Source organism: Perca fluviatilis, chromosome 17, assembly GCF_010015445.1.
Source record: "Perca fluviatilis chromosome 17, GENO_Pfluv_1.0, whole genome shotgun sequence".
NCBI lineage: Eukaryota > Metazoa > Chordata > Actinopteri > Perciformes > Percidae > Perca > Perca fluviatilis.
This window is the reverse complement of record NC_053128.1, coordinates 21,712,217-21,736,288: the sequence shown is the minus strand read 5'-3', so window position 1 is coordinate 21,736,288 and position 24,072 is coordinate 21,712,217. Positions and strand designations below refer to the sequence as shown.

Genomic DNA, 24,072 nt, shown 5'->3' with positions numbered 1-24,072 from the left:
AAGGCAGGAATTCTGACAACATATATAGACCCATTTTACCACATTTGAGTGAAAAAAAGCTAAACACATACAGTATATGGATGTACATATGTGAATGGATAGAGACGTGTCAGTGTATAAGGAATAAAAGAACCATGTCAATGGGATGTTCTAAGTGACTATTAATGGATTTTGAAACTCATATTATTTGGGGGATAACCATGCTCTACATTTTGGAACTACAGTTCCCTTAATTTGGGGCTTTGGGGGATGTAAACAGTTAGTATAATGTTGCCATGGAGTCGGTCATTTAGTTAGCTGTGGGCTACAACTTAAGGCCTTTTTTTAGGCTATATTTGTTTACATTGTAGCAAATAGCACCATTAAAAGTATGCCAAATTAGCTATTAGCAGTTCCTGTTTGCAATAAATGTACCCATGGATGTACAGACAACTTTCACTGGATTACTTCTGAGGCAAGTTCTGGAGTTATAAGGAGCGCTTTGAGTTTTAAGTGGATTAATAGAGGTGACAATAATAACCTCGAGAAGTGTAGGCCTAAATCACACTGAAGTTCCTTAATAGTCTCCATGAGCTGTGTGCTCGAACCACTGACAGTGTTGGAGAGCAGGCCAAACTAAAGTAAATACCTTCCCGTTGTTTATAGAACACTGGTATGCACTTGTCTCTTCTTACATCACAGTGTCTTGACCTCACGTCTCTCCCTTCAACCCTCCCATGCCCCCATTGGCTAGGCTTGGGCCAGTGTAAAAATGTTCAAACTGGTTTTACCGTATATTAGGCCAAACACCGGACCAGACCGATAAACCAAATTTTACTACTAAGTGTTGCACTTGATTCAGCCGCTACCCAGTAAGACTGAAAGAGCCCATAATGAGAGTGTAGCGACTCCAGTCCACTTGGTGGCGGTAACTCTAAGCCATGACTTTACACCTGCAGTGTTCACACACGCTCGTCGCTCGTCTTTTTCAGTTCACCTCTTTCATCGTCTTGAAATCCAAAAAATCCGAAAACGGCGCAGTTTTAGCTTTTCGAGGCTAACTCTGCCATTTACTATCTCGTCACCCCCAAAAACAAATTAATCCTCTAGTAAACAAACACGTGTGCCTTTCACCCTCCCACCACTACTGAAATGTAATGTCCTTCAAATCGCCACTCGGCAGTAAATTGCTGTCAGACACTAGTGCCTCCGTTAGTTTGTTCGTTTATGAACATAATATTAATCACATAGTCTTACTGCTTATACCAGTGTTAGCCAAGCTACTTGGAAAGTTCAGTGAGCTAAGCTAATGCTACTTTCCAAAACTGATTGCAATAGAACTTGGATTTAGTGCTGTGATGTCGTCGGCACAGGTTGCTAATGTAGGGTACTTTTTAACTCAACGGTTTGCATACAATCAAACCGGTTTAGCCGGGTACATGGGACAGGTAAAACTGGAAATCAACCAAACTCTAGTGGCCCCCACTAGGGCTGCATGATATTTTGTTTCATCGTCTACATTTCGATGTGCGCATGCACGATAGCAACATCGCAGGACGTTGCGATGTTGACGCTAAAACTTTTTTGCTGCTTGACAGAAAAGTAAACTTTCACCGTTCTCCTTTTACATGATCGTTACCGGCGACCCTTCCCCTTGAGACAGGTAGCCATGTGGGCAGTGTGTGTATGTGACGTAACGTTAGTCCGACAGGGTTTATTGTTATGGGAGAGCCTTTCCGTGTGTAGAAAAGTACCGCGGCAGCTGCTTCTGACACCATGATTCACATACTTTTCCATGCGTACATTAGTCAGTGTTTTATGTTCACTGCAAAGACGAAATAAATCACATGATTAATGCAACGTTATTACAACATCTCCCGGCCATTTTTCACTGCAGAAAGCCGCTACCAGCCAGGCTAAAGCTAATATAGTTAGCTTAAAGAAACAAGGCGTCTGTCCCAACTAACGTTACGGTTCAGAGCCGCAATGCTGGAAACGTAACATTAATCTACAACAGCAGTCTCTTGCTGATATAACATAATTTACAGTTATTTAAGTGTTCTCACAGTTTGTTGCTAGTGTGTGACATGCAGGTGTGCATGCACAGCAAACCACCAATCACAATCAATGTTGATCAATTTATCTAACAAACAAGCAGGCCTGCTAGTCAACCACAACCTGAAATTTGGAGGAAGCAACATGCATGCATTATTACTACTATCATTCACTTTAGCCTGGATTGATACTATTATATGAATACAATGGTGTCATGTCAGTCAACCAGTGTATTTAACCATCTAATTTCCCTCTCCAAAATCACTTCAGAAGAGTATTCACAGTAGCCTAGAAATCTAGACGCACACTAGCGGCAGCAAATGTAATTTGCAGCCAAGGGGTCTAGCAACTTTGCGAGCTGGAAAAACCAAACTCTAGCCGGGCCAATCACATCATGTATAGAGTCGGTGGGCGGGCTTAACATAATGACAGCAGAGTTACGACGGTTCCGCGTGAATTCCCTGCTACATGAAAACAAAGAAGATGGCTGCTGCTGCTGGCGAACAGCGGTCATTCGAATCGGCTTTGGCCGTGACTCTGGAAGACCTGGAGTTAAAGGTCCAATGACATGGTGCTCTTTGGATGCTTTTATATAGGCCTTAGTGGTCCCCTAATACTGTATCTGAAGTCTCTTTCCCGAAATTCAGCCTTGGTGCAGAATTACAGCCACTAGAGCCAGTCCCACAATGAGCTTTCCTCAGACTGTGCCATTTCTTTGTCTGTAGCTATTGAGGAGGAGAGAGGGAGGGGCAAGGTGGAGAGTGGGGGTGTGGCCTTGACCAACTGCCACTTTGCTCATTTGAAAGCCATGATATCTCTCTCTCATGGGTTGGCCAAATTCTCTGGGCTTTTCTTTGAGAAAAGAACAAAGAACGGCACTGAAGTCATTCTTAAAAAAGGAAGATGTGTTTTGAGTTTTGCCAACCGGATACGTCAAAAGTTTAATCTATCAACTGGCTCCGCTACCTTCTTCCTTGCTCTGTCTGGTTGTAGTGCTATCCTATTGCGTGCAGAGGGAATTTGAAAGACAACTGTTTATCCCGCCTCTTGGACTGAGCCCTGCCAATGGTGAGTTCCCAGACCCAACATCTTGATGTGGGTCTGGCTTGTCAGGCTATAGTCACAGCGCTTACTTGCTTTGGTGTTTGTAAAGCATTACATTTCAACAAAGAATGGTTCACATAAGAAAAGTTCCTTTTCATTTTTATTTTCTATGTAGATGCGCTCCACTACAAAATCACCCCAGTAGTCAAGAATGATTTAATATTTCCAAACAGAGCTATTTATGTCATCTTGTAAAAATTTGTACTTTTCATATCACAATATATATATATATATATATCGCATGAAAAAAAATATCGCAATGTCAGTTTTTTTCCAATATCGTGCAGGCCTAGCCCCCACCAAGTTTGAAAACATCTGCTATACGCCAGAGGTAACTGGAATGATAGTGAGTGGTAAGAAGTACAATGTGGCTGCGCAACTTCAGCATCAAAGGCACAGTGAGGTATTAACACATTTTTAACAGTCTTTGTGTGTGATATGAGTTTTGCAACAGTGACACAACCATTCCTTTTTTATTTTGTGTGTACATGAAGTCTGGTGTAATGAACATTTGTGGTTCAAAACAGTTATAGACAGTTAGAAGAGGAGTAAGTTTGATGAAAAAACAGTTCAGACAGGAAAGAGTAATTTTAAAATATGCCAACACCCTAACTTTCATACATGTCCTTTCCTCCTGCGAGAGCCTCAGCCTACATGAGACAGAAATGTTCAGTATCAGTGCGTTTGGTCTTACAGCAGTTGTAGCACTCTGTTCACAAATGCAGCACATTGCTTACATAGTAAACAGGGTCGTTATGTCATCACTTTTAGTTCCAGAGCAAAACAAACTGCTGCAGTCAGTGTCTGAGCCCAACTGGCCAAGCACAAACTTTAACAGAAATGGTTTTTCCTATAAGAGGTGGTTACTTTTGCACTATAATTTTTTTCAAAGCGTAATTTCAATATAGCACATATTTCAGTTTTTAGATAGTAAAAAAACTAGGCTGTTTTTCTTACATTTTATGCTGAAATATAATACACTGGTTGGAGTGCTCTGACATGCTGGGCTACAAACACAGATCTTTACCAGATCAACTTCCTGTTTCCTGGTTTGCATTTGAAGGAGACACATTTATTTACAAGTCAAATTTGAGGAATACAGGCCAAGTTCACCACAGCTGTAACATGTCATACTGGTTGTATTTACAATTTCTCTTTTTCTCTCTCGCTCTTTTTATCATCTCTAATGAGAAGATACAGAGTGGGCTCTCTCTTCTCAGTTCTCCCAGGAATTAAAACAAACCAAACACAGTTCCCTTTTTGGAAATATCTCTTCAGAGCCATAAACAAACGCAATTGTTGTAATCTGAGATCAGCTTTGCCTGTAAAGTCTGTACATGAGTTAATTTACATGCATATAAGTCCAGAATGAAGGGGATGTACAAACAAATACACATGATCTAACCTTGTAAATAAGACATTCCTTCTCTCTCCTGAAATAGATACATAAATAGATTGAAAAAAGTGGCTTATCGCTGGTTATTTTTGGTCTTGAAAAGAGAACCACTGATTGACATATAGCCACGGGGGCGGCGGTAGCTCAGTCTGTGGGGACTTGGCTAAAAAATAAATAACCAGAGATAAGCCACTTGTTTTCTTATCTAGTTATATAGTTTCAGGAGCGAGGAGGCATGTATTATTTACAAAGTTAGATCATATGTCTTAGTGTGTATGGAAGGAGATATGCTGTCCTGGTTAAGGCTTAAATTACTGTTTTGGATCAGGTTGCAGCAGCAACAACTGAACTGTTTCGGTTATGACACAGGAAAAAGAAAAGAAATGGAATTGTTAACTGGGTTAAGGGCATTCCTTTCCTTTTTGGGGAAAAGAAGAACTTGAGCTGGCTCCCCGAGTGTTTTTTGTGTCTTGACTTGTATTCCTGTTTTATTGAATTTCTTTTGAAATGATCCTGAGACTTAAACCATTCTTTTGCTATTGTCTCCGTAATAAGGATTGCGTGTTGCATTTGCTGATCTCTAGCATATTGTTTGTCCATATTTTCACTCTATGCGTAGATAGATAGATAGATAGAGAGATATATGTGAGCAGAGGAAGAGGGGTTAAAAGGTCACGGGAGCTCAGATGCTTTGCAAGGCAAGTCCCAAAATAGACTGTAGATTTACAGCAGCGGGACTACAATGGACTGTGTGTGTGTTCTTCTATGTTTGTGTGTGTGGAACATGGACTCACTGTGCAGTTAAAGTCCACCTGTCCCTGTAGACACTATCTCAAGGACATAACATAGTTGGCTCAGTGCCTGCCTTTGGTCTGAGCTGATACTGTCAACTGGATCTCAGTGTTGTGTTGTAGATTTAGCTAGCTAAAGATACACATATGTGTATCTATTAAGCTATATAGATTATAATGCTCAGTTGATTATTCAACTTAATTTAATAATAATATAATCATTTTGGAGGATACAACATAGGCTACTTGATTGTCCCTGTAGGAAAATGTGTCTTGGACTCAAGTACAGTAAGGTATAACATACTTTGTGGTGCTGTTGAACTGTACTGCATTATACAGAGAGGATTTATGTATTATTTTGTCTACCCTACCCTCATTACCAGGGTCGTGATAAATTGGGTTGACAAAACAACTGTTAATAAACGAATAATAATATATAAAATAGGCTATTATGAGTCATGTAGCTTTTAATAGCAGCGAGGCTGACAGTTTGAATGCAAACATGTTATTTAATGTCCTCATCACCAGAAAAGAACACAATCGGACAAAAGAGGGGTCGGGTTTAAAATACAAAATTCTTTTTAAAGAGATTGTATGTTTGTTTTTGTTTTTTTATTAATTTACCACCCAGTAACGTTAAGTTTAGGTGTGTTTTCATTTAAGTTACAACACAACATCCCGAGAGGCTGCGTGGCATTTTGGTGGAGATCTAGCTAACGATAGCTGTAACATTATGTCTGTTGTCAAAGTTGAACCTGGTCAAACTTGGTGAAACGTGTTTCCGTTGAGACCTGTTACAATGTTCTTGAACTTTAACTACGTCAGACAGCCACTTACCTGGCTGCTCCCTCAGAGCCATGATTGACACGATGTAGTGCGCCATGTCAAAGTATGGAAACATTGACAAGTTTGCCAGTCCGTGGGACAGCTCGTCCAAATGCAACACCCCGAACAAATCCATAATCTTATCTGCAAAACTCCTTAGCAAGAGGAAGCTAGTCTAGTTAATCCCAGCGAAGAGTTCAAGTGGAGAAAAGGCACCGGTCCAACTCAGAGCATCAGGGCTTCCTCCACCGCCTGTAAAGTCTGACAGTGGCCCAAACAGCTGTGTGTCTTCGGATAAACTGCTGCCAAGTTGCTCACAGCTGGTTAGTTGATCGCCGCTCGTCGCCAGGCAACAGATCTGGAACACCAGACGGTGGTCACCACCGGTGTCACCACGGACGACGGGCTGCGACGACGCTGTCACCCATGGCTGTCACCGGCCGCATAGCAGGAATTCCTGTTCCGTGTTCCGCCATGCAAGTGATGTGGCAGGCGGAGCCAGAGCGGCTTAGTGATTGGAGGAGCGAGAGCAAGCCAGCCAATCACTGGTCAGTATTATTACAACAAAAAAAGTATTGTTAAAGGTCTGTACCTTTAACAAGTGGAGCCTACATGTGGAAATGACAAATGGTTATATTTTACATAAATATTATGAGATACAATTAATATAATGTTTTGATTAACATGGTTTTGTTGATGTTCTCTAAAGTGACTATATGTAACTTTTAAATGTTTCTGAAACTGTGTAATTTTGTGTCTGATGATCATAAATTACATGCAACAGCAAACGAGACTAACAGTGAAATGAACGCTAGTTTTATATAGTTTTTATTAATGCTGTTTCCCAGGTCCGATTTTTACCGCAAAGTCACGAAATGATTTACGGCAGGTAGACGGCGCTACAGAGCACACATTCTGATGGGTCGCAGATTTTGGCGGAACACCGGAAAAGCCTGTGTTAGTGAGTAGCCTATGCAGGTAAAAGGTAGCAGGAGATTTCTTTATATAGGCCTAATTGTATTTTAATTTATGTTTTAGAAGTTATCTGCTATGGCTTATGGCTGATACTGGGGCAGGGCCATCACCGAAAAAAGGAAATAAATGAAGAACAACTGAAAGCTAAAAGGGAAAGTGACAGACGCACGTGAAACCCAAGTCACACTCGGTCAGGCTTTCAACAGATGGAGACAATTATGGGATTGTAAATGATTCAAAACTGACCCCGAATTGGCCCTCAGGTATGTAATATGTCTATTTCATTCATAAAATAACTTTACAATGTGTGATGCGGTTGTAGTCAGTAGCCGACATTAAATTACCCGTGCGTTCATGGACATCGAAAAAATGTTCTTCCGAGTGAAAACGTCACCATTCACGTAACGTCCTCAGAGGTGGGAAACTCGGGCTGGATTTTGATAACCGAGTTCCCCAGTTGGTGACGCGTGGTTGACAACTGACATTTGATGGAGGCGACTTTGGTTCACTGAACATATTTCAATGATAATAAACTGTTTATTGTGGACAAATGCCTCTGCCAAGAAACATGCACAGACATAACATGTTTAAAATTATTCATAAATAGGCCTATGTATAAAAAAAACAACACATTATCCGTGTCTTTTCCCGTTCGTTGTCCTGCAAATAACACAAAAAAACACCTGGCGATGTGCTGTTTGGATGCTCGCATAAGAAAACAGCAGAGAATCATCTGTTATTGTGGCCTCCATGTTTTCACACACCTGATGCTCTCTAGGCTACGGCCAACCGTTGGTGGTGTTAGGTTGTAAAAAGTTAAAACCATGCTTATGTTTTATGTTTTAAATAATAAATTGTATGCTGCAGTCAGGTTATGAAAATAGGAATGGAATCTAGAATAACTACTAAGGTAAAAACAGCTGGTTATTTCTTTCCCCCTCTCTTCCTGTTTCTTGCAGATAGATTAGGTTAAAACCAACTATTAACATATGAAGAGAAACGTCTCTTTGAGTCTCCAACCTCCTGGTGCCAAGTCTGGGTTAGAACAAAGGAAATGCAAACTCTGTAAACTTGAATATAATCAGCACTACCAAGATAAATGACCTTTGTCTGTGACCTGGAGTTAATCTAATCAGAGGTGTGTCCTTAACCTGGGAGACTTATCATTCAAGGGAAACACCCACAATTCCAAAGGGATATAATTGTGATCCTGAGAAGATTCGGGGCTTCAATCTGTGACCCCGCAAGGGGAAGCATTTTGAAGACCGCTGTTTACAGTGTATTGTTTTGTCATGTCGCATGGCTGCTAACTGTGACCCGACAGGGGAAGCATGTTTGCAGTCTGCTGCTAGTGTTTCATGTTTTATGTTTGATTGTGTTTTGACTGTTGTTTTCATCGTGTTGTTCATTAAACCTCTTGCTTAACTTTCAATTCAACCCCAGCCTCTCCTTTCTCCTCAGAATCAAACGAACACGTCTTTTAGAGATTTCTTAGCAATGGTAGTCATGAAAAAAGTTGTTATGCCAAACGCTCAATATAACAGAAGAAGGAGAACACGCATCCCGACCATGTGAACGCTGCCAGTCGGAAAAACAACGTAACCAGGGGGGCGGTGCCTGTTATTCCGAGGTGGCATGAACGCAGCAATACCGTGCGTTCATGGACATCGGAAAAAGTTTTTCCGAGTGAAAACGTCACCATTCACGTAACGTCCTGTGGGAATCAGAGGTGGGAAACTCGGGCTGGATTTTGATAACCGAGTTCCCCAGTTGGTGACGCGTTGTTGACAACTGACGTTTGATGGAGGCGACTTTGGTTCACTGAACATATTTCAATGATAATAAACTGTTTATTGTGGACAAATGCCTCTGCCAAGAAACATTCACAGACATAACATGTTTAAAATTATTCATAAATAGGCCTATGTATAAAAAAACAACACATTATCCGTGTCTTTTCCCGTTCGTTGTCCAGCAGATAACACAAAAAAACACCTGGCGATGTGCTGTTTGGATGCTCGCATAAGAAAACAGCAGAAAATCTTTTTGTTATTGTGGCCTCCATGTTTGCACACACCTGATGCTCTAGGCTACGGCCAACCGTTGGTGGCAGTCATGCAAAAAGTTGTTATGCCAAACGCCAATATAACAGAAGAAGAAGAACACGCATCCCGACCATGTGAACGCTGCCAGTCGGAAAAACAACGTCACCACGGGGGCGGTGTCTGTTATTCCGAGGTGGCATGAACGCAGCATACGTCTGTAGTCTCACATTAGGTCATATTTTTACTTTGGCAGTAACACAAAAAAAAATAAAAAAACACTTCCTATTTTTTTAAAAACAACATTAAAACGATACAAAGAGTGAGGGTGGAGCTGCAGTGATCCTTTTCAAACTCCTGAATTTCTCTATTCAGTATCATATCAGAGTCACTGCAACATCAGTGGTTTCATAAAATAATTAAATTCAAACAATGTATTTCAATATACCAAAAATATGAAACATTGACAGAAGCTGCGAGGTTGTTTGGATAATTTGATATAGCGAAAAAAAGGTTTTGAGCATGAAAACACCCAACATGTGCAAGTCAGTCAGCTAACCTTCTGGTCGGCATGAGCATAACATCTGGTGGTAGCTTCACATTAGTGTTTTTCTTTGTCTCTGACTGTTTTTTGTTTGTTTGTTTTTTTAACATTTGACCTTTAACTACAATTGAATCAGATCTAATATACATTTTTCTGTGACAGCGGGATCTATTCACACCATAGTAGCTCCTCCTGCTACTATTGAGACACTGAAACATCCATCCTCATTTGTTTTCTGGGACAAGCCTTTTCACTACTACATGGCTGGACTTAGCAACTGAAAAATACACTTTTTCTTTTAATCGATACAATACATTAATCTGTACAGAAATTAAAATTAGTGCCCTCATACATATTGTATACACCTTCTAATAAGCAGCTGCAGACAAAAAGTTGTGGTATCCTTCATATGAAACTAAACTTGTTCTGGCATGTAAGGCAGTAATTATGTCATTTGATGTCACCAAGAGTAAATAATCAGAACAATCAAACTAACGCATATATAAGTTGGAATGAGCACCTGCTGTTTGCATATCATCTAACATTTCAGTATGTTTGTGAGTTGAAATCAAATGCTCTTACACTCAAATATTAAATAATAGTAAATGATATGTGAGTCAAAACAGTGCAATGTGTAAAGGTATTTCAAGAGCTTTTGAGAAGCTGTAATGTGAAGTTATATCCACTAGATGGAAGCAGTCAGCCATCAATTCAATGCATTCTGCTCTCATAAAATCTTAATGAAACAGAATCAGAATCATTGGCCAGGTTTGCATAAACAAACTGAACTTGACTCCATTTAATCTTTGCTCTCAAAGTACAACACTCACTTAACATATAAAGAATAAAAACAGAAAGGACAATAAGAAATATAAAAAAAATACTGTTAAGTATATAGTATAACATACAATAGAATTTACAAATTTATAAAATATATATAATAACAATAACAAGTGAAGAGAGGGAAGGAATAGTGTAATATCAGTATAGTCTGAAACGCACAAAAACAAAGTACTAAAGAGCAAAGTACAGAGGCTGCCATCCACGGCGCCATCTTGAATGTAAAGAACATTACCATCCATCAACAGCAAAAGTCTAATAATCAGTTATATCATATTCATATTTCATGTTCTCATGTTAAAAAAAGATAAATCAGCAAGTGAATGCATGCAGAAGATTGTCAAAAAGAAAAGGAGGTGATAAGTTGATAAATAATTAGTCATTGAACTTTGGGCTTAACTGAGGTGTGGAATAGGAAAACATGGTGGTGTTCACCTTTCTGTGACCTTTACTACACAATCCATGATGATGTGATTCTAAAGCCATAATGAACATGGACTGATAACATAGAAGAGGCACAATACCTAACATGGCCAGGTGATGATGTAACCACATATTTAAAACTCCACCCGCGACCACTCCTGTGTTTGTGTTGGTAGCCGGCAGAGTGCTGAGATGTGTATCAGCTTGTTGAAACCTCTGACTTGTAAAATAGGCTATGTCGTCACTGAAAGCTGTACATTATTACAAGAGCTATCATTTTAGATATCGCCCAGCTACATTGTGACACATCCCATAAATATATTATAGGACCGGGGGTTTGGTCCATCAGGGTCAAGGCTAACACACACACACACACACACACACACACACACACACACACACACACACACACACACACACACACACACACACACACACACACACACTTCTCATCAGTATTCTTGCAGTAGTGCAGGATTAAACTGTGTCCGCAGCACCGACTCATTCTTCGGCTTTCTGGGGCCCACCTTTAAGACCCAGACCTTATTATTGTCTTCACAGTGAAAGTCAGACAGGGATGAAGCCAAATTAAGTTGTGCTGGTGTTTCTAATGGAGAGTTTGCTGGTCTTGGAACAGTTCCTGTTATTTGTGTGAAACAATTGAAGGTCAGGTGTGTGTGTGTGTGTGTGTGTGTGTGTGTGTGTGTGTGTGTGTGTGTGTGTGTGTGTGTGTGTGTGTGTGTGTGTGTGTGTGTGTGTGTGTGTGTGTGTGTGTGTGTGTGTGTGTGTGTGTGTGCGCCCGCGCGCATGTGTTAGCCTTGACCCCTTGACTATATTTACACATCTGGCAGTCACGTTGCAACATAAGAATTAATTTAAAGTGTTTGTCCACCTGATGAATATAATCTAAGTCCAGTATATTTTCTTTTAGCTCTATTTTCTTCTCCACCAGCTCTTGATGGAAATATCAGGCTCCTAAGTTGCTAAATCTCCGCTGTGTTCACCAACTAGTTGCTAACTTTGTCTGTCTGCCTTCTGGCCCTGGGCTAATGGAAACTTACAGTGGATTTTGTTTGAGCTTTTTTACTGAAAAATTCTGCATCTGGAAACGATGATGCTAATGAGAGTGGTAAGAGTGAACCAAAACAGTAAGGTTGCAGGCCATAAAAGTAAAACAATGAGTTGAAAGATGCTAAAACGAACCGTTGAGCTAAAAAAGAACTGCACAGTCAGGTCATAATTATTTGTAGGTTTTGTCGCTACAAGAAATCCATTTTACTTACTTATAGTCACTTGTATAATAGTCTTGTTCCATTGTTGATACAAAATATTGATTAAGGCAGCTTTAAATTAGATGTTTTAGTATGCATTCCCAATGCAGAGGAGGACCATGTCATTGTGTAAAATAAAGTCTTATTGTGTTCATAGTTTACCAGACTATAGCTGTCAGAAGTGTCTTACTGTCTGTTAGATTGAATGGGTTGTGATAGACTAGACATAGAATATGAATCATAATGCATATAAAGGAAACATAAGTTTTTGCACAAAAGTTTTTTTTTATTTTGAAGAAAACGTAAAGAGAAGAAGGTGGTAGCAGGACACAAGCAACACCTCATGAAAGATGACATAAAGACAGAATGAGTAATCATGAAGACGCTACACATCTGATTACACTGTTGTTCAGGTGTTGTTCAAGTGCCAAAATCATGTGGAATTCCCCTGAAAATGTAAGCTATGACACACAAACGGTCAACTGACACAAAACACAGGACAGATGAAACAGAGGAAAATGGCACATGGAACTCTGCTGGTCTGCATGTTGTGGTGTAGTAACAGAGTGAATTCCTTGGTATGGTGAGCATTATGCAGTATACCAGCCCATTAATCAAACTGAACCGCTGTGCAGAGCCATTATTTGTGTGTACGTGTGTGACTCTCTCTTTGCTCTGCAGTAAATTACTTTCCAAGTAATATAAACTTCTACGACAGGATTTTTTCCATCGACTCAAACAGAAGGTCATGGTCAGGGCCATGGATTCAGTTATTTGAACAATGAAAGTATGTTTGGGAAAAAATATCTCAAATCTCTAGACAAAAGATAAACAGACCAAAATGTGGCTTTAAGTGCCTTATTCAGGATTGCTTTACAGCTGTAGCTGATTTTGTCTTCCATGCATTCTTGGACTCTTGTGAATCATTCATTCAAACAACTTTTAATTATAGCGTGAAACCCTAATCTTCCTAAACTACTTACTTATGCACTACAAGTCTTTTTCAAAGTGTATTTCTATTGTCAATGATGGATGAGTTTTTGCATTTACAGCACATGACAACAAACATAAAATATATATATATATATATAGTTTAACTTTTCTCCCTAAATAAAACACATTGTTTTAATTAAACCAGTGGTTCCAACCATTTGGCTCGTGACCCTTTTAAAATAGTGTCTCAGCTGGGGCTTCTATAGTCATGTTTCAGATGTTTCAGAGTTGAGCAGTTTCTCCAATTATAACTCTAAACTTCTTAAATGCTTTCATAAAGAATTTGTGAATACAATTTTAAAAACCACAAAAAAATAGCAGAATTAATTATCTCACAAGACGTCAGATTTATCTTTTGACCCTTTGGAAGGGCCCGATAATTAGGTTGAGAACGACTGGACGGAAACACCTAACTGTATATAACAGCAACGAGCAACAAGGAATAACAGTAAAAAGAACAATATTTTTATGTAGTTTTATTAATGCCTTAGCCCAGGTATGTTTTGAATTGGCCCTCAGGTATGTTATACATCTATTTTATATTTTATAAAATAACTTTACAATGCGCGATGTGGTTGTATGTCAGTAGTCTATATTAAATTACGTCCCCCTTCCATTTAGTGCCCGGTTTTTATTTCTTTTCAGTCCGTGTTTGTGTTGGCCTATTTTCTTTTTGTCCCCCCTGTACTTGTGTAAAGTGTCCTTGGGTTTCATGAAATGCGCTATATAAATCTAAGTTATTATTATGATTACGTTTGTTGCTACAACAAACTCCTAATACTTGGCTCGTGACACAGTGACAGTGATACCCATTTTAGCTCACGAGACATCCAAAGTAGTCGAAGTTACCATATGCAACGCATGAAATACAACAATGCATCTGTAACGTATTCTCTTATTGTAAATTAATGATTTTCTGTCTGAGCAAAACATTCATCCCGACTATATAACCTCCCGGTAACGGTAACTCAGTAATACAGTGGGCAATACAGCACCGTAAAGAAAAGACCTTTAGGACAGCAGGTGTGGTAAAAACACTACCGCTTTGGCCGCTAGAATCAACACAAACTGAAAGTTACATATAGCCACTTTAAAACTAGCTCCACGTCGACCAGCTTCAGCAGTAAAATACTGCTTATGCCTTCATGCATCAATCATCAATGTAATATAATAATGTATCAGTTACAGGGGCCATTTTACTGCAGAAAGTACATTTTACTTAACACTTTTACTTAAATAACATTTGAATGCAGGACTTTTAGTTGTATTTAGGTGTTCTTACATTGTGGTATTGGTATTTTTAGTAAAGTGAAAGATGTGAGTACTTCATCCACCACTTTCATAAAGTAAAAAATGTCATCAGAGCCCTGCCTATCTGCTCTGAAAGCTAGAGTGAGGTAAACAATGTCACAGAGATTTGTTTACATCAACGTCTATTCCAGACCAGGTGACGTGTCACCTTCAAACGTTCATCCCCAGCAACAGTGCTTAAAACAGAATCTAACTCTAAATTGCCTTGGAACAACCTTGTGGAATTGTGTGGTTAGCTTTATATGTCAAGCGATAACGTGAAACCAGTCATATAAAGTTACAGCTGTTTAAAGGACTTCACCTAGTTGTGTTTGTTTTTACTGAAGATTCTTTACACAAACACAAAAGCAATTCCTGTTGGGATCAACTTCCCAGAAGAAGAATAACAGTAACAGCAACAATGTTTCAGCTATAAATACAAAGACACAGCTTGATGAAGCTTTGTTCATTTTCAGCAGTGTGACAAACTCCTGAGGCTCCTCTCGCTGCCATGAGTCTCATGATCAAACTTCCTCAGCAGACACAAAGAAGTTGGTTACACAAAGACTCACTTGTCTTTATCCTTAACTCCATGTTTATATGAAAACAGAAGTGCTGCCTTCATAATGACTGCAAAGGTCAAAAGGGGTTCAGGATCAGTTCCTTCAAGTTATCCCACCCCTTCCCCCTCTCTCTTGGCCACATCCAGCCGAATAAAACCACTGCAACTAGTTTCATCAGACAGTCAATAGTTGCATTGATCTGGCTTGCATTCACATTGATTTCGGATACCTAAAGTGAATGTGTAAATGAGCAAACGCTAATCCTGAGCTATAGCTAATGTGTTTAATGTGATAATACCACAATGCTGTATTTCAATCTTTTCCGACAGTCATTGCCTCAACTCGGGCTTTATCTCTAACTGAGTGTTTTGACAAAGAAGAAAACAGCCACTGTAGGGCTGACTGCATGAACAGAAGGGCTGACTATGCATTATGTATATGTGTGCGAGAAAACCTAGAGGGTGTACTGTGGACAGTCGGTGTAAATATACGTGTAAATAGCCCACATAGCTTTTAGGCTGAGGAAGACGCAAAAGGCAGGCCAGTCCTGAAGAAGACCAACAGGATAAACCAGAACTATTTTCTACAATCATTGTAAAACTTCATTTATGACAACAACATCACATGTGCACACACAACAGTGCTGCATAGTTAACCAACTAACTGTCAGACTGGATTGGGCTGTTTGCCTGACAGGGTTTAATCATCGGACTCTCTACAACAAAATATACATTAGGAAAAACAAGTTTTGGTGCTTCTGGTTAAAGCTGCATCAATCAATATTTGTACATTAACAATGGATCAGTTCAGAGCATTTTACCTTCTTTCAATTTATTGTTTTGGTATTACGGCCCCTAGCTTTAATAGTTTGTTCACCTTCACCGCTCAAATCATCGTTGCTTTCAGACGCAGCAGGTAGCTGTTATCACTGAAAAACCTTTGAAGACTCTTCTTTTTAAATACATTTAGAAAACTCACACAAACTGTCTGACTTACTGTTGGAATATTTATTAATTTACAACATTTCGGTTTGTTTAACTTTCATCAGGTACCTGAATTTTTATCCAAGTTGGGCTTTCCTCCGACGCACATGTCACATATGTAGGTGTGCAGAGACGTTTTTTTAATTTGTTGAGGGACACTTTCAGTAACAACTTCATTAGGTGATAATATGTCAAGTGACCAAATGAATGCTGCTTTAAAGCCACTTTGTGTAATTGTTTTGTAATTGTAGCATATTTGAAATTATTGAGGGCCGGCCCATAAAGAACTCACAGCGGCCCATTGGTTAATTTTCTAAATTGGCACTGGCCTGACCCAATCAAATCAAGCAACCCCGGGCCGCAAATTTAAGAATCCCACTATGGCCACGCCTCCCGGCCCTGAGACACGAGCTGTAATACTGTAGTTATGCTGGAAGTTTAGCATTCACGTTAAAATGGACAAACGACCACCAACGCGCAAGGGAGGTGCAGAGAAATTACAGGAGAAAAAGATTAAGAATCTACAGGCGGATTCCTCAAAAGGTGCCAAATTTTCAGACGTTTGGGGCTATAGTAGCTGCTTCAACATCAGCATTACCTGAAGTAGAGGAGAGTAACCGTGTCAGGGCCATGGGAGCGAGTGAGGACAAGATGGAAGAGAGAGTAGATGACGATGTGGTAAGTGTGTTTTTGTGTGTGTGTGTGTGTGTGTGTGTGTGTGTGTGTGTGTGTGTGTGTGTGTGTGTGTGTGTGTGTGTGTGTGTGTGTGTGTGTGTGTGTGTGTGAGCGCACGCGCGCGCCATGTCACAACGATAACAAGCCGCTTTGGCTGTAACATTAAAGTTAGTGGCTGTCAGGTAACCTAACTGCTTAAGCTTACATTGAAAATGCTAGCAGTTAGCCTGTTGGGTAGCTGAAAAGTCTGTGTGATCTATAAAATCGGGCATCAGTGTTCCTTGAATGGCTTAATTAGCTTCTCTTGTATTGGTGCTCTTTTCCAGGGCATATACTACTCTCAGCTTTATTGTAGCTTTTGGGAAGGGTTATAGTTATGGTTATTGTATTTAGCAGACTCTTGTGTCCAAAGCGACAAAATATGAATCTTACAATAGTTAAAATTAACAGTAAACTGTTTTTAAAGTTACTAAGCCAATATTAAGCAAAATAGTAATAATAACAATAATTTCAATACAATATAAAATATCAATAATAAAAATACCATAAATATACAAATCATAACTCTAAGAATGAAATCATTATTTAAATGTAAGAGCAACAGATAAGTCTTGAGACCCCTCTTGAAGGATCCAAAACGATCACATGAACGCTGAACACTAGGCAACTCTTATCATAGAATGCACGCATATTTTAAGAGGACTGTCTGCAGGGAATGTGTCTGACCAATCACGGTGGGTGTGGGCCGCCTGGGCCAAAAATGCCAGGGCCAATTTTTTGTCCCATTCCAGCCCTGGTTGGATTGTATATCATCATTGATCTGCTATCAGCTGTATTAATATGATAGTCTGAATGACATACCAGTTCCCAATGCTGCAAATCCGCTCACTGACACAAGTTTTACCCAGAAAAGTTCTAAAGTGAAAAAGTCTAAATTGTACCGTTCCCTGTGACTGTGACGCATAGGACAATGTGGTCTCTACAGCACATCATAAGGTCAGCCACTGAGTCAGATTGTTGTTCTCCGCCTCAGGAAACTAGATGTACTGTATGTGGGACATTGGCTGCCTCTGGGTCTGGAGGGAAAAACCTCTCACCCTCAAGACCTTTCCACAGTCCTCTCAGCTGCCAACCACACACACACAGACACACACAGACACACACAGACAGACACAGACAGACAGACAGACAGATAGGCGCACACGCACACACACAAACGCACACACATAACCTAGACACATAAATGCACTGAATTCTATCTATGGCATCTTCAACCGAGTGTGCTGGTGTGTGTCAGCCTGACCACACAACGATGCAGGGAGTCGTGTGGCTGGCGTCACTCTGTGGTAAATTAGTAGTCATGTTATAAACAGATTATTTTAGTCTCTGATTACGTGCATACCAAATGATGGCTTAGCTTAAACACCACTGACTCTGCCCAAGTGTTCGCTCTTTGATTACACAGAGGAGGACTGGATGATAATTATGTATTATACTAAAGAAAGTTGCACAGAATGATTTCCAAAAAAGGTTAAAGGTATTACTAAAACATCTACTACTGAATCTTCTATAAGTGGAATGGAAAAGTTTGTTGATTGGGATTATTACAGTTGCTATTGATGGAGTTTTTGGTGGAAAGTAACTAATTACATATACTCAAATAATTTGCTTGCCACCTGAGTGGCTTTATACTGCTCCATTTCAAAGGGAAATATTTTACCTTTTACTCCACTACATTAATTTGGCAGCCATAGTTACTAGTTCATTTTCAGATTATGATTTTACATAAAGAAACCCTGAACAATATGATTTATAAAATACAATATAAAATGAAATCAGTGGTGGCCAACTTTTTTGGCTTGTGACCCCTTACTAAAGCAGTGACTTGTTGGGCTCCACTTTATGTTTCAGATGTCTTTGAGTTTTTAGCAGTTTCACCAAAAGAGACATTCCCCCTCTGAACTTCTCACATGGGTCATTTTAATAACTCAGATTTATCTTGAGACACTTAGGAGGGGCTCAACCCTTAGATTGGGAACCACAGGAGAAAACTACCGAAATGTATAGTTAACGTAAAACCAGATCCACTTCGACCTGCTCCAAGTAAAATACTGCTTACACATTGGTGCATCAGTATTAAGAATAATAATGTCATATATATCAGTAAAATGGGACATTTGACTACATAATAAATACTTTTACTTTTGAAACTTGAAGTATATCGTTGTACAAGTAAAGGGTCTGATGTACTTCTTCCAGCACTAATGTAAGTAATATGTCAAGTGGTTATGATGGCTTTCTGATTGCACCGTCAGGTTTCCCTTTCCATTTCCTTCTCCATCTTTCTCCGGATGCAGCCGCTGTTTCCGCATACAACCAGGAAATGAATGTTAAATGCTCCTGTATGTCACACCAGGGTAACGCTAAGAATTACACACGGACAAGCTCAGTTTTTCTGTTGAACCCCTTCCAGTCATTACAACAAATTAAACACCTCTGCATGCATCATACACTCAGACACAGAGGCGGAAAGGGTGGAGGGTAAACTACACCCTCTTTACAGACCTCACCAACCTCCTGTCTCTGTCTCTCTCTGTCTCTCTCTCTCTTCTCTCTCTCTCTCTCTCTCTCTCAAAAAACACATGTGCACTTTCTCTTTGCTACCAGGCTACACCATATCATTTTGGGAAGGCCAAATGTGGGTGTTGTCTGTTTCTGGTGAAACCACACCACACAGCTGGTTAGAGAAATGGCTGTGGCAATACCTTAATAGAAACTATGACTGTTTATCTTAGTCAGAGAGAGTTCGGTGGAAAGATAAGTGGCGATTTGAAAGAATTGGCATCACCAAAATTACATGACGTACTGTATACCCTCCTCTGTGTGTGTGTGTGTGTGTGTGTGTGTGCATGTGTGTGTGTGTGCGTGCATGCGCGTGTGTGTGTGCACCTCTAATCTTTAGAAATCAAGGACTTGTGGATCACAGGGTAACAAATAAAACTTGCAGGTTTAACCAGAAGACACGTATAAGAGTGAAAGCGACAGCAGACATAAAACCACTCTGGCATTGTTGAGGTCAAGCAAGCATTGACCTTTTGCCGACCATCAGTAGGGGAGATGACCCACACATTGCACCCTGGGTATGTAGGCCATGTTGTTCCCATGACAGAACTGAGATGTGATTGTAACTTTTTTAAATGATTAGTTTTTTTAAGGGCATCATTTTTATACTTTACTGATTTTTTTATGACAAATTATAAAACAGGTAGCTCAAATCAAGCAATCTGACTGGTTCATAGCCGTGATATGATAGATATATACCACGGCTATGATGTCTAATTCCTTTGCACAATAAGTATCACTCCGCGTCTGAGAAAGAAAAACGTTTAAACTAACAACCTTACATCTGGTGCCAGTGAGGGAAGCCGTTCATCTGCACCCACTGCCATGACACAGAGCTGGTTTAAAATCGTCAAAGTATCCCTTTAAGTGTACGTTACATTTAGAATATTTTAACCACTTTACCTTGCCGTCAGACAGCCTTTTCCGACAGGGAACTAAAGCCCTTATCTATGCTCTTTTCAAAGCCACCAGACAAAAACAGTAATTTTACCTCGTAGAACACTGGAGTTGCTGCTCTACTGCTGCCTCGATTGGTTAGTTGCTGGTCTACTGCTGTATTGATCAGTTAGTTAGCTAGAGAATAGGCTACTATACTACTGTATGACATTTCTCTACTATGACTGCATCACAGAAAATGCCCCCGAGTAGGACAAGTGCCTTAACCAATCTCTCACTCAAAGCACTTTTCCGACAATGTATTGCTACAGTATATAAACTGAATGCATACTATGTATACATGTTTTTACTGTTGTCTACTGAAATCTAATCCACTGCATTAAAGTGATGGTTCGGAGTAATTTCACCCTAGGGTCCTTTGCACCATGACCTCGAGCCAAACATCCCCCCAGAAGCTTTTTTCACCTGGGTCTAACACTGGGAGTGTTAGCGTAGAGTAGCGTTATCAGCTGAATAGCTTAGCGCAGGGGCTAATGGACCCACTTTTGTATCTCATAAATGACCCCACTAATATGCCCGAAATGATACCAAACGTCGCACTCATAAAAACGATGGATTGGAAAGTTTGTAAGTACACCAGAAGTTTATGTAAGTAACACTTGCCTGCTGGCTTCTGCTCTCTGCTGTTGTTGCTGCTGTAAGACGAGTGCTTAGGGCTGTCTACAAATTACAACACCGAAAAGAGATGCAACAAAAATATTTTTTTTATTTAACTTTTTTTTTTTAAGTAAGTGCTGTAGTATAACTAGCAGGAGACAATTAATAAATGAGGTAATTTTGGAGACATTACCTTATTTAATCATTAAATTAATAAATATTTTTGTTGTATCTCCTTTCGGTGTAGTAATTTGTAGACGGCCCTAAGCACTCGTCTAACTGCAGGTAGCAGCAGCAGCAGCAGCAGCAGCAGCAACAACAACAGAGAGCAGAAGAGAGCAGGTAAGTGTTCATAAACTTCTGGTGTACTTACAAACTTTCCAATCCATCGTTTTATGAGTACATAACCTATTTGTACTAGTGTAGAAGTTTGGTATCATTTCGGGCATTATTAGTGGGGTCATTTACGAGATACAAACGTGGGTCCATTAGCCCCTGCGCTAAGCTATTCAGCTGATAATGCTACTCTACGCTAACGCTCCCAATGTTAGACCCAGGTGAAAAAAAGCTTCTGGGGGGGTGTTTGGCTCGAGGTCATGGTGCAAAGGACCCTAGGGTGAAATTACTCCGAACCATCACTTTAAGCAATAATGCACAAATGAAAGGTTTGTATTATAAAGCATCTGCAGAACCTACAGTAACTAACATTACAAAAATGGACTTTCAGAAAACGGAGGGGCTAAATCTAAGTTTAGTAAGAGCAGTAGCATGAGAGCAAAACAAAACTCTACACACAAGAGGTTGTTTTAGCCTTCAGTTGTAGTATGTGAGGAAAAAAAACATTATTCAACTCTTCTTGTAATGCTGCTGGTTTGCTTCTTTCTCTTTCTCTATCTCTCTCTGATTATCTGGCCTATTCATTTGGACCACAGTCCAGTGATCAATCTCTCCTCTTTCTCCTAAAATCACAATTAACAGGGTGTCCGACAGCAGGTCAGTTAAAACAGCTAAACCCACTGAGACACTGCCAAAGGCTCTGCTCACTCACTGTTTGCTTTTAACTGGTGAGGAAAAAGAAGTGTTTGTGTGTCAGTGTGTGTAAGGATCCACTGTGGGAAAACTGGCAATGTTTTGCACTTAGTGAAAAGATATGGGCTATCTGTGTTAAACTCAAGGCCAAGTCCCAATTAAAGCATTGTAAAGCTTGCTGTCAAGGACAGCAAGGACTGAATTCATTATGTTTCCTTAATCCTGAGTGCATAAACATGCAATAAACAACTTGTTCCATTATTTTCTTGAAGGTAATTCAAACATCACCCCCATTTTATCAACATTATTCAAAGTTCTGCCTTTTATAACAAACATAATTCACTCTTTGTACAATAAGTCCCACTAATTTCCCGTGCAGCTTCAGACAGACATTTAGATTAATCAAGCCTGACTTGAGCGGTTGTCGTGCTGGGGAGGAATGCTCCTCTTGACTCTCTACGTGTTTGAGGATAATTGGTACTGATTACCACCTCTTACTATGTGTACTCACTGCTCACTGATGAGGAAAGGCTCAAACACACAGATGCTCACAAACACATAGACACACTTTGTTGTCCCCAAAAGAAAAACTCAATGTACAGACAAAGGCGCATGTGTGCCAATACACACCCCGTTATCTGCTCCAGCACATACCTGTAGAAGTTTATTTGAGCTGCTGTGTCTCTTAAAGACATTCCAGTGTGGTTTTCCCACGCTTAGGGTGGTGCTGGTAGCTGGTGAGGGTAGTGGTGGTGGATGGGCTTGGGGCAATGGCCTTTTGGATTTTGTGTGTATAGTCGGTGCACGAAGGGCCGAAAAAGCCTCGTCTGTCCACCACAATACATAACTCACATTCCTCTGAGACATGTCCAGACATGTTGGAAAGGATTATGCAAGGACACACACACTTTCTCACTGATGTCACTTTGGAAAAGGGAATGTGGGTATATGCATGCATGTACGTGTGCCTACCTGGATGAGGGGATTTTAATACTGCAGGATTACTGATGTTTTTTAACTTTGATCTCAAATCAACCCACTGCATCTAAACACGGATGCAAGATGCAGCTTTGCCGAGTTTGAAAAGAGGGCAGCAACAGCCAAGCTTTAAAAAAAAAAAAAAAGGGCTGGATAATCCGGCTATCATTAGAGACACAGTTAAAACAGAAAAGAAAAACACAAGTGTGGAGCTGCCCTGAACTGTGTGGCTCCAAAATAGATGTTATCAGCAAGGCTCCTGTGGCCAGACAAAACTGAAGATAGAAAACGGTTTACTGTCTATTTATGCATAGACATGCATGAGCACGCACCCCACCCACACACACACACAAACACACACACACACACACACACACACACACAGTTAAGGCCCACTGTAACATCCCCAAAGCTCCCATTGTCAACTATGTCAGCAGTGTTTTGGTGAAACCAGACTCCGAAGACATCAGAGGGCCAAAGAAGCAAAGCAGAGAAGAAGGACCCTCCCTCTTTCTTTCTCACCCCCAGCTGCCAGGGAGGGGCAGCTCTGTGCCCTGATTTATACCCTGCAGGTGTCCGTGCACGTGTAATGTCAGAACAAATCGGCCCCTTCAGTGTATTTTACTATTTAGATAAGGCAGTAAAGTGAAACACTGAGATGAATGCTTCACACTTTGAGCCCGCTTCATTAATTCTGCACTGTAAAACTCTTTCTGCTGTGCAATGGCAATCAGATTTAGTATGCGCTCGTTGCCATGCCACATTATACATTTCTTTAGAGGCAAAACACCAATGAACATCAACTTTTATTTATCTGAATTAAGTGCTTTGTAATATTTTCTTGTAAAAAGGTATAAATAAACAGCAGTCAGTGAGTTGTTGTGTAATCCATGACAATGGACTCCAAAACCTACAAATGCCAGCTGTATATGCCTGCCATGTATTCTTAGATCACAAGATAGGACCATCCATCTCCATCTGCACACTGAAAGGGATATAGGGAACAACTGTTCTGCAATGCACTCTGACTCATATGTTCATGTACCTTTACCCATTGGTTTATATCGAAGAATATGCTCTAATATTAAATGTTTAAAGGATAAGACTGATGTGATATTATTATCAATAAATCTCATTAAA

The 24,072-nt window shown here is 40.0% G+C and overlaps 1 protein-coding gene across 2 annotated transcripts in view; it reads right to left on the bottom strand.

Annotated features, from left to right (window-relative positions):
* The window catches only part of tmem38b (transmembrane protein 38B), a 12,361-nt gene extending 5,743 nt beyond the window's left edge, over positions 1 to 6,618 (bottom strand). The window contains exon 1 of one of the 2 annotated variants that reach the window (XM_039780492.1): positions 6,163 to 6,618. In XM_039780492.1, the coding sequence (XP_039636426.1) occupies positions 6,163 to 6,286 (124 nt within the window). In that variant the 5' untranslated portion in view covers positions 6,287 to 6,618. The remainder of the gene's footprint in view (positions 1 to 6,162) is intronic. The other variant, XM_039780493.1, reaches the window with a different exon arrangement.
* Positions 6,619 to 24,072: the final 17,454 nt, after the last annotated feature.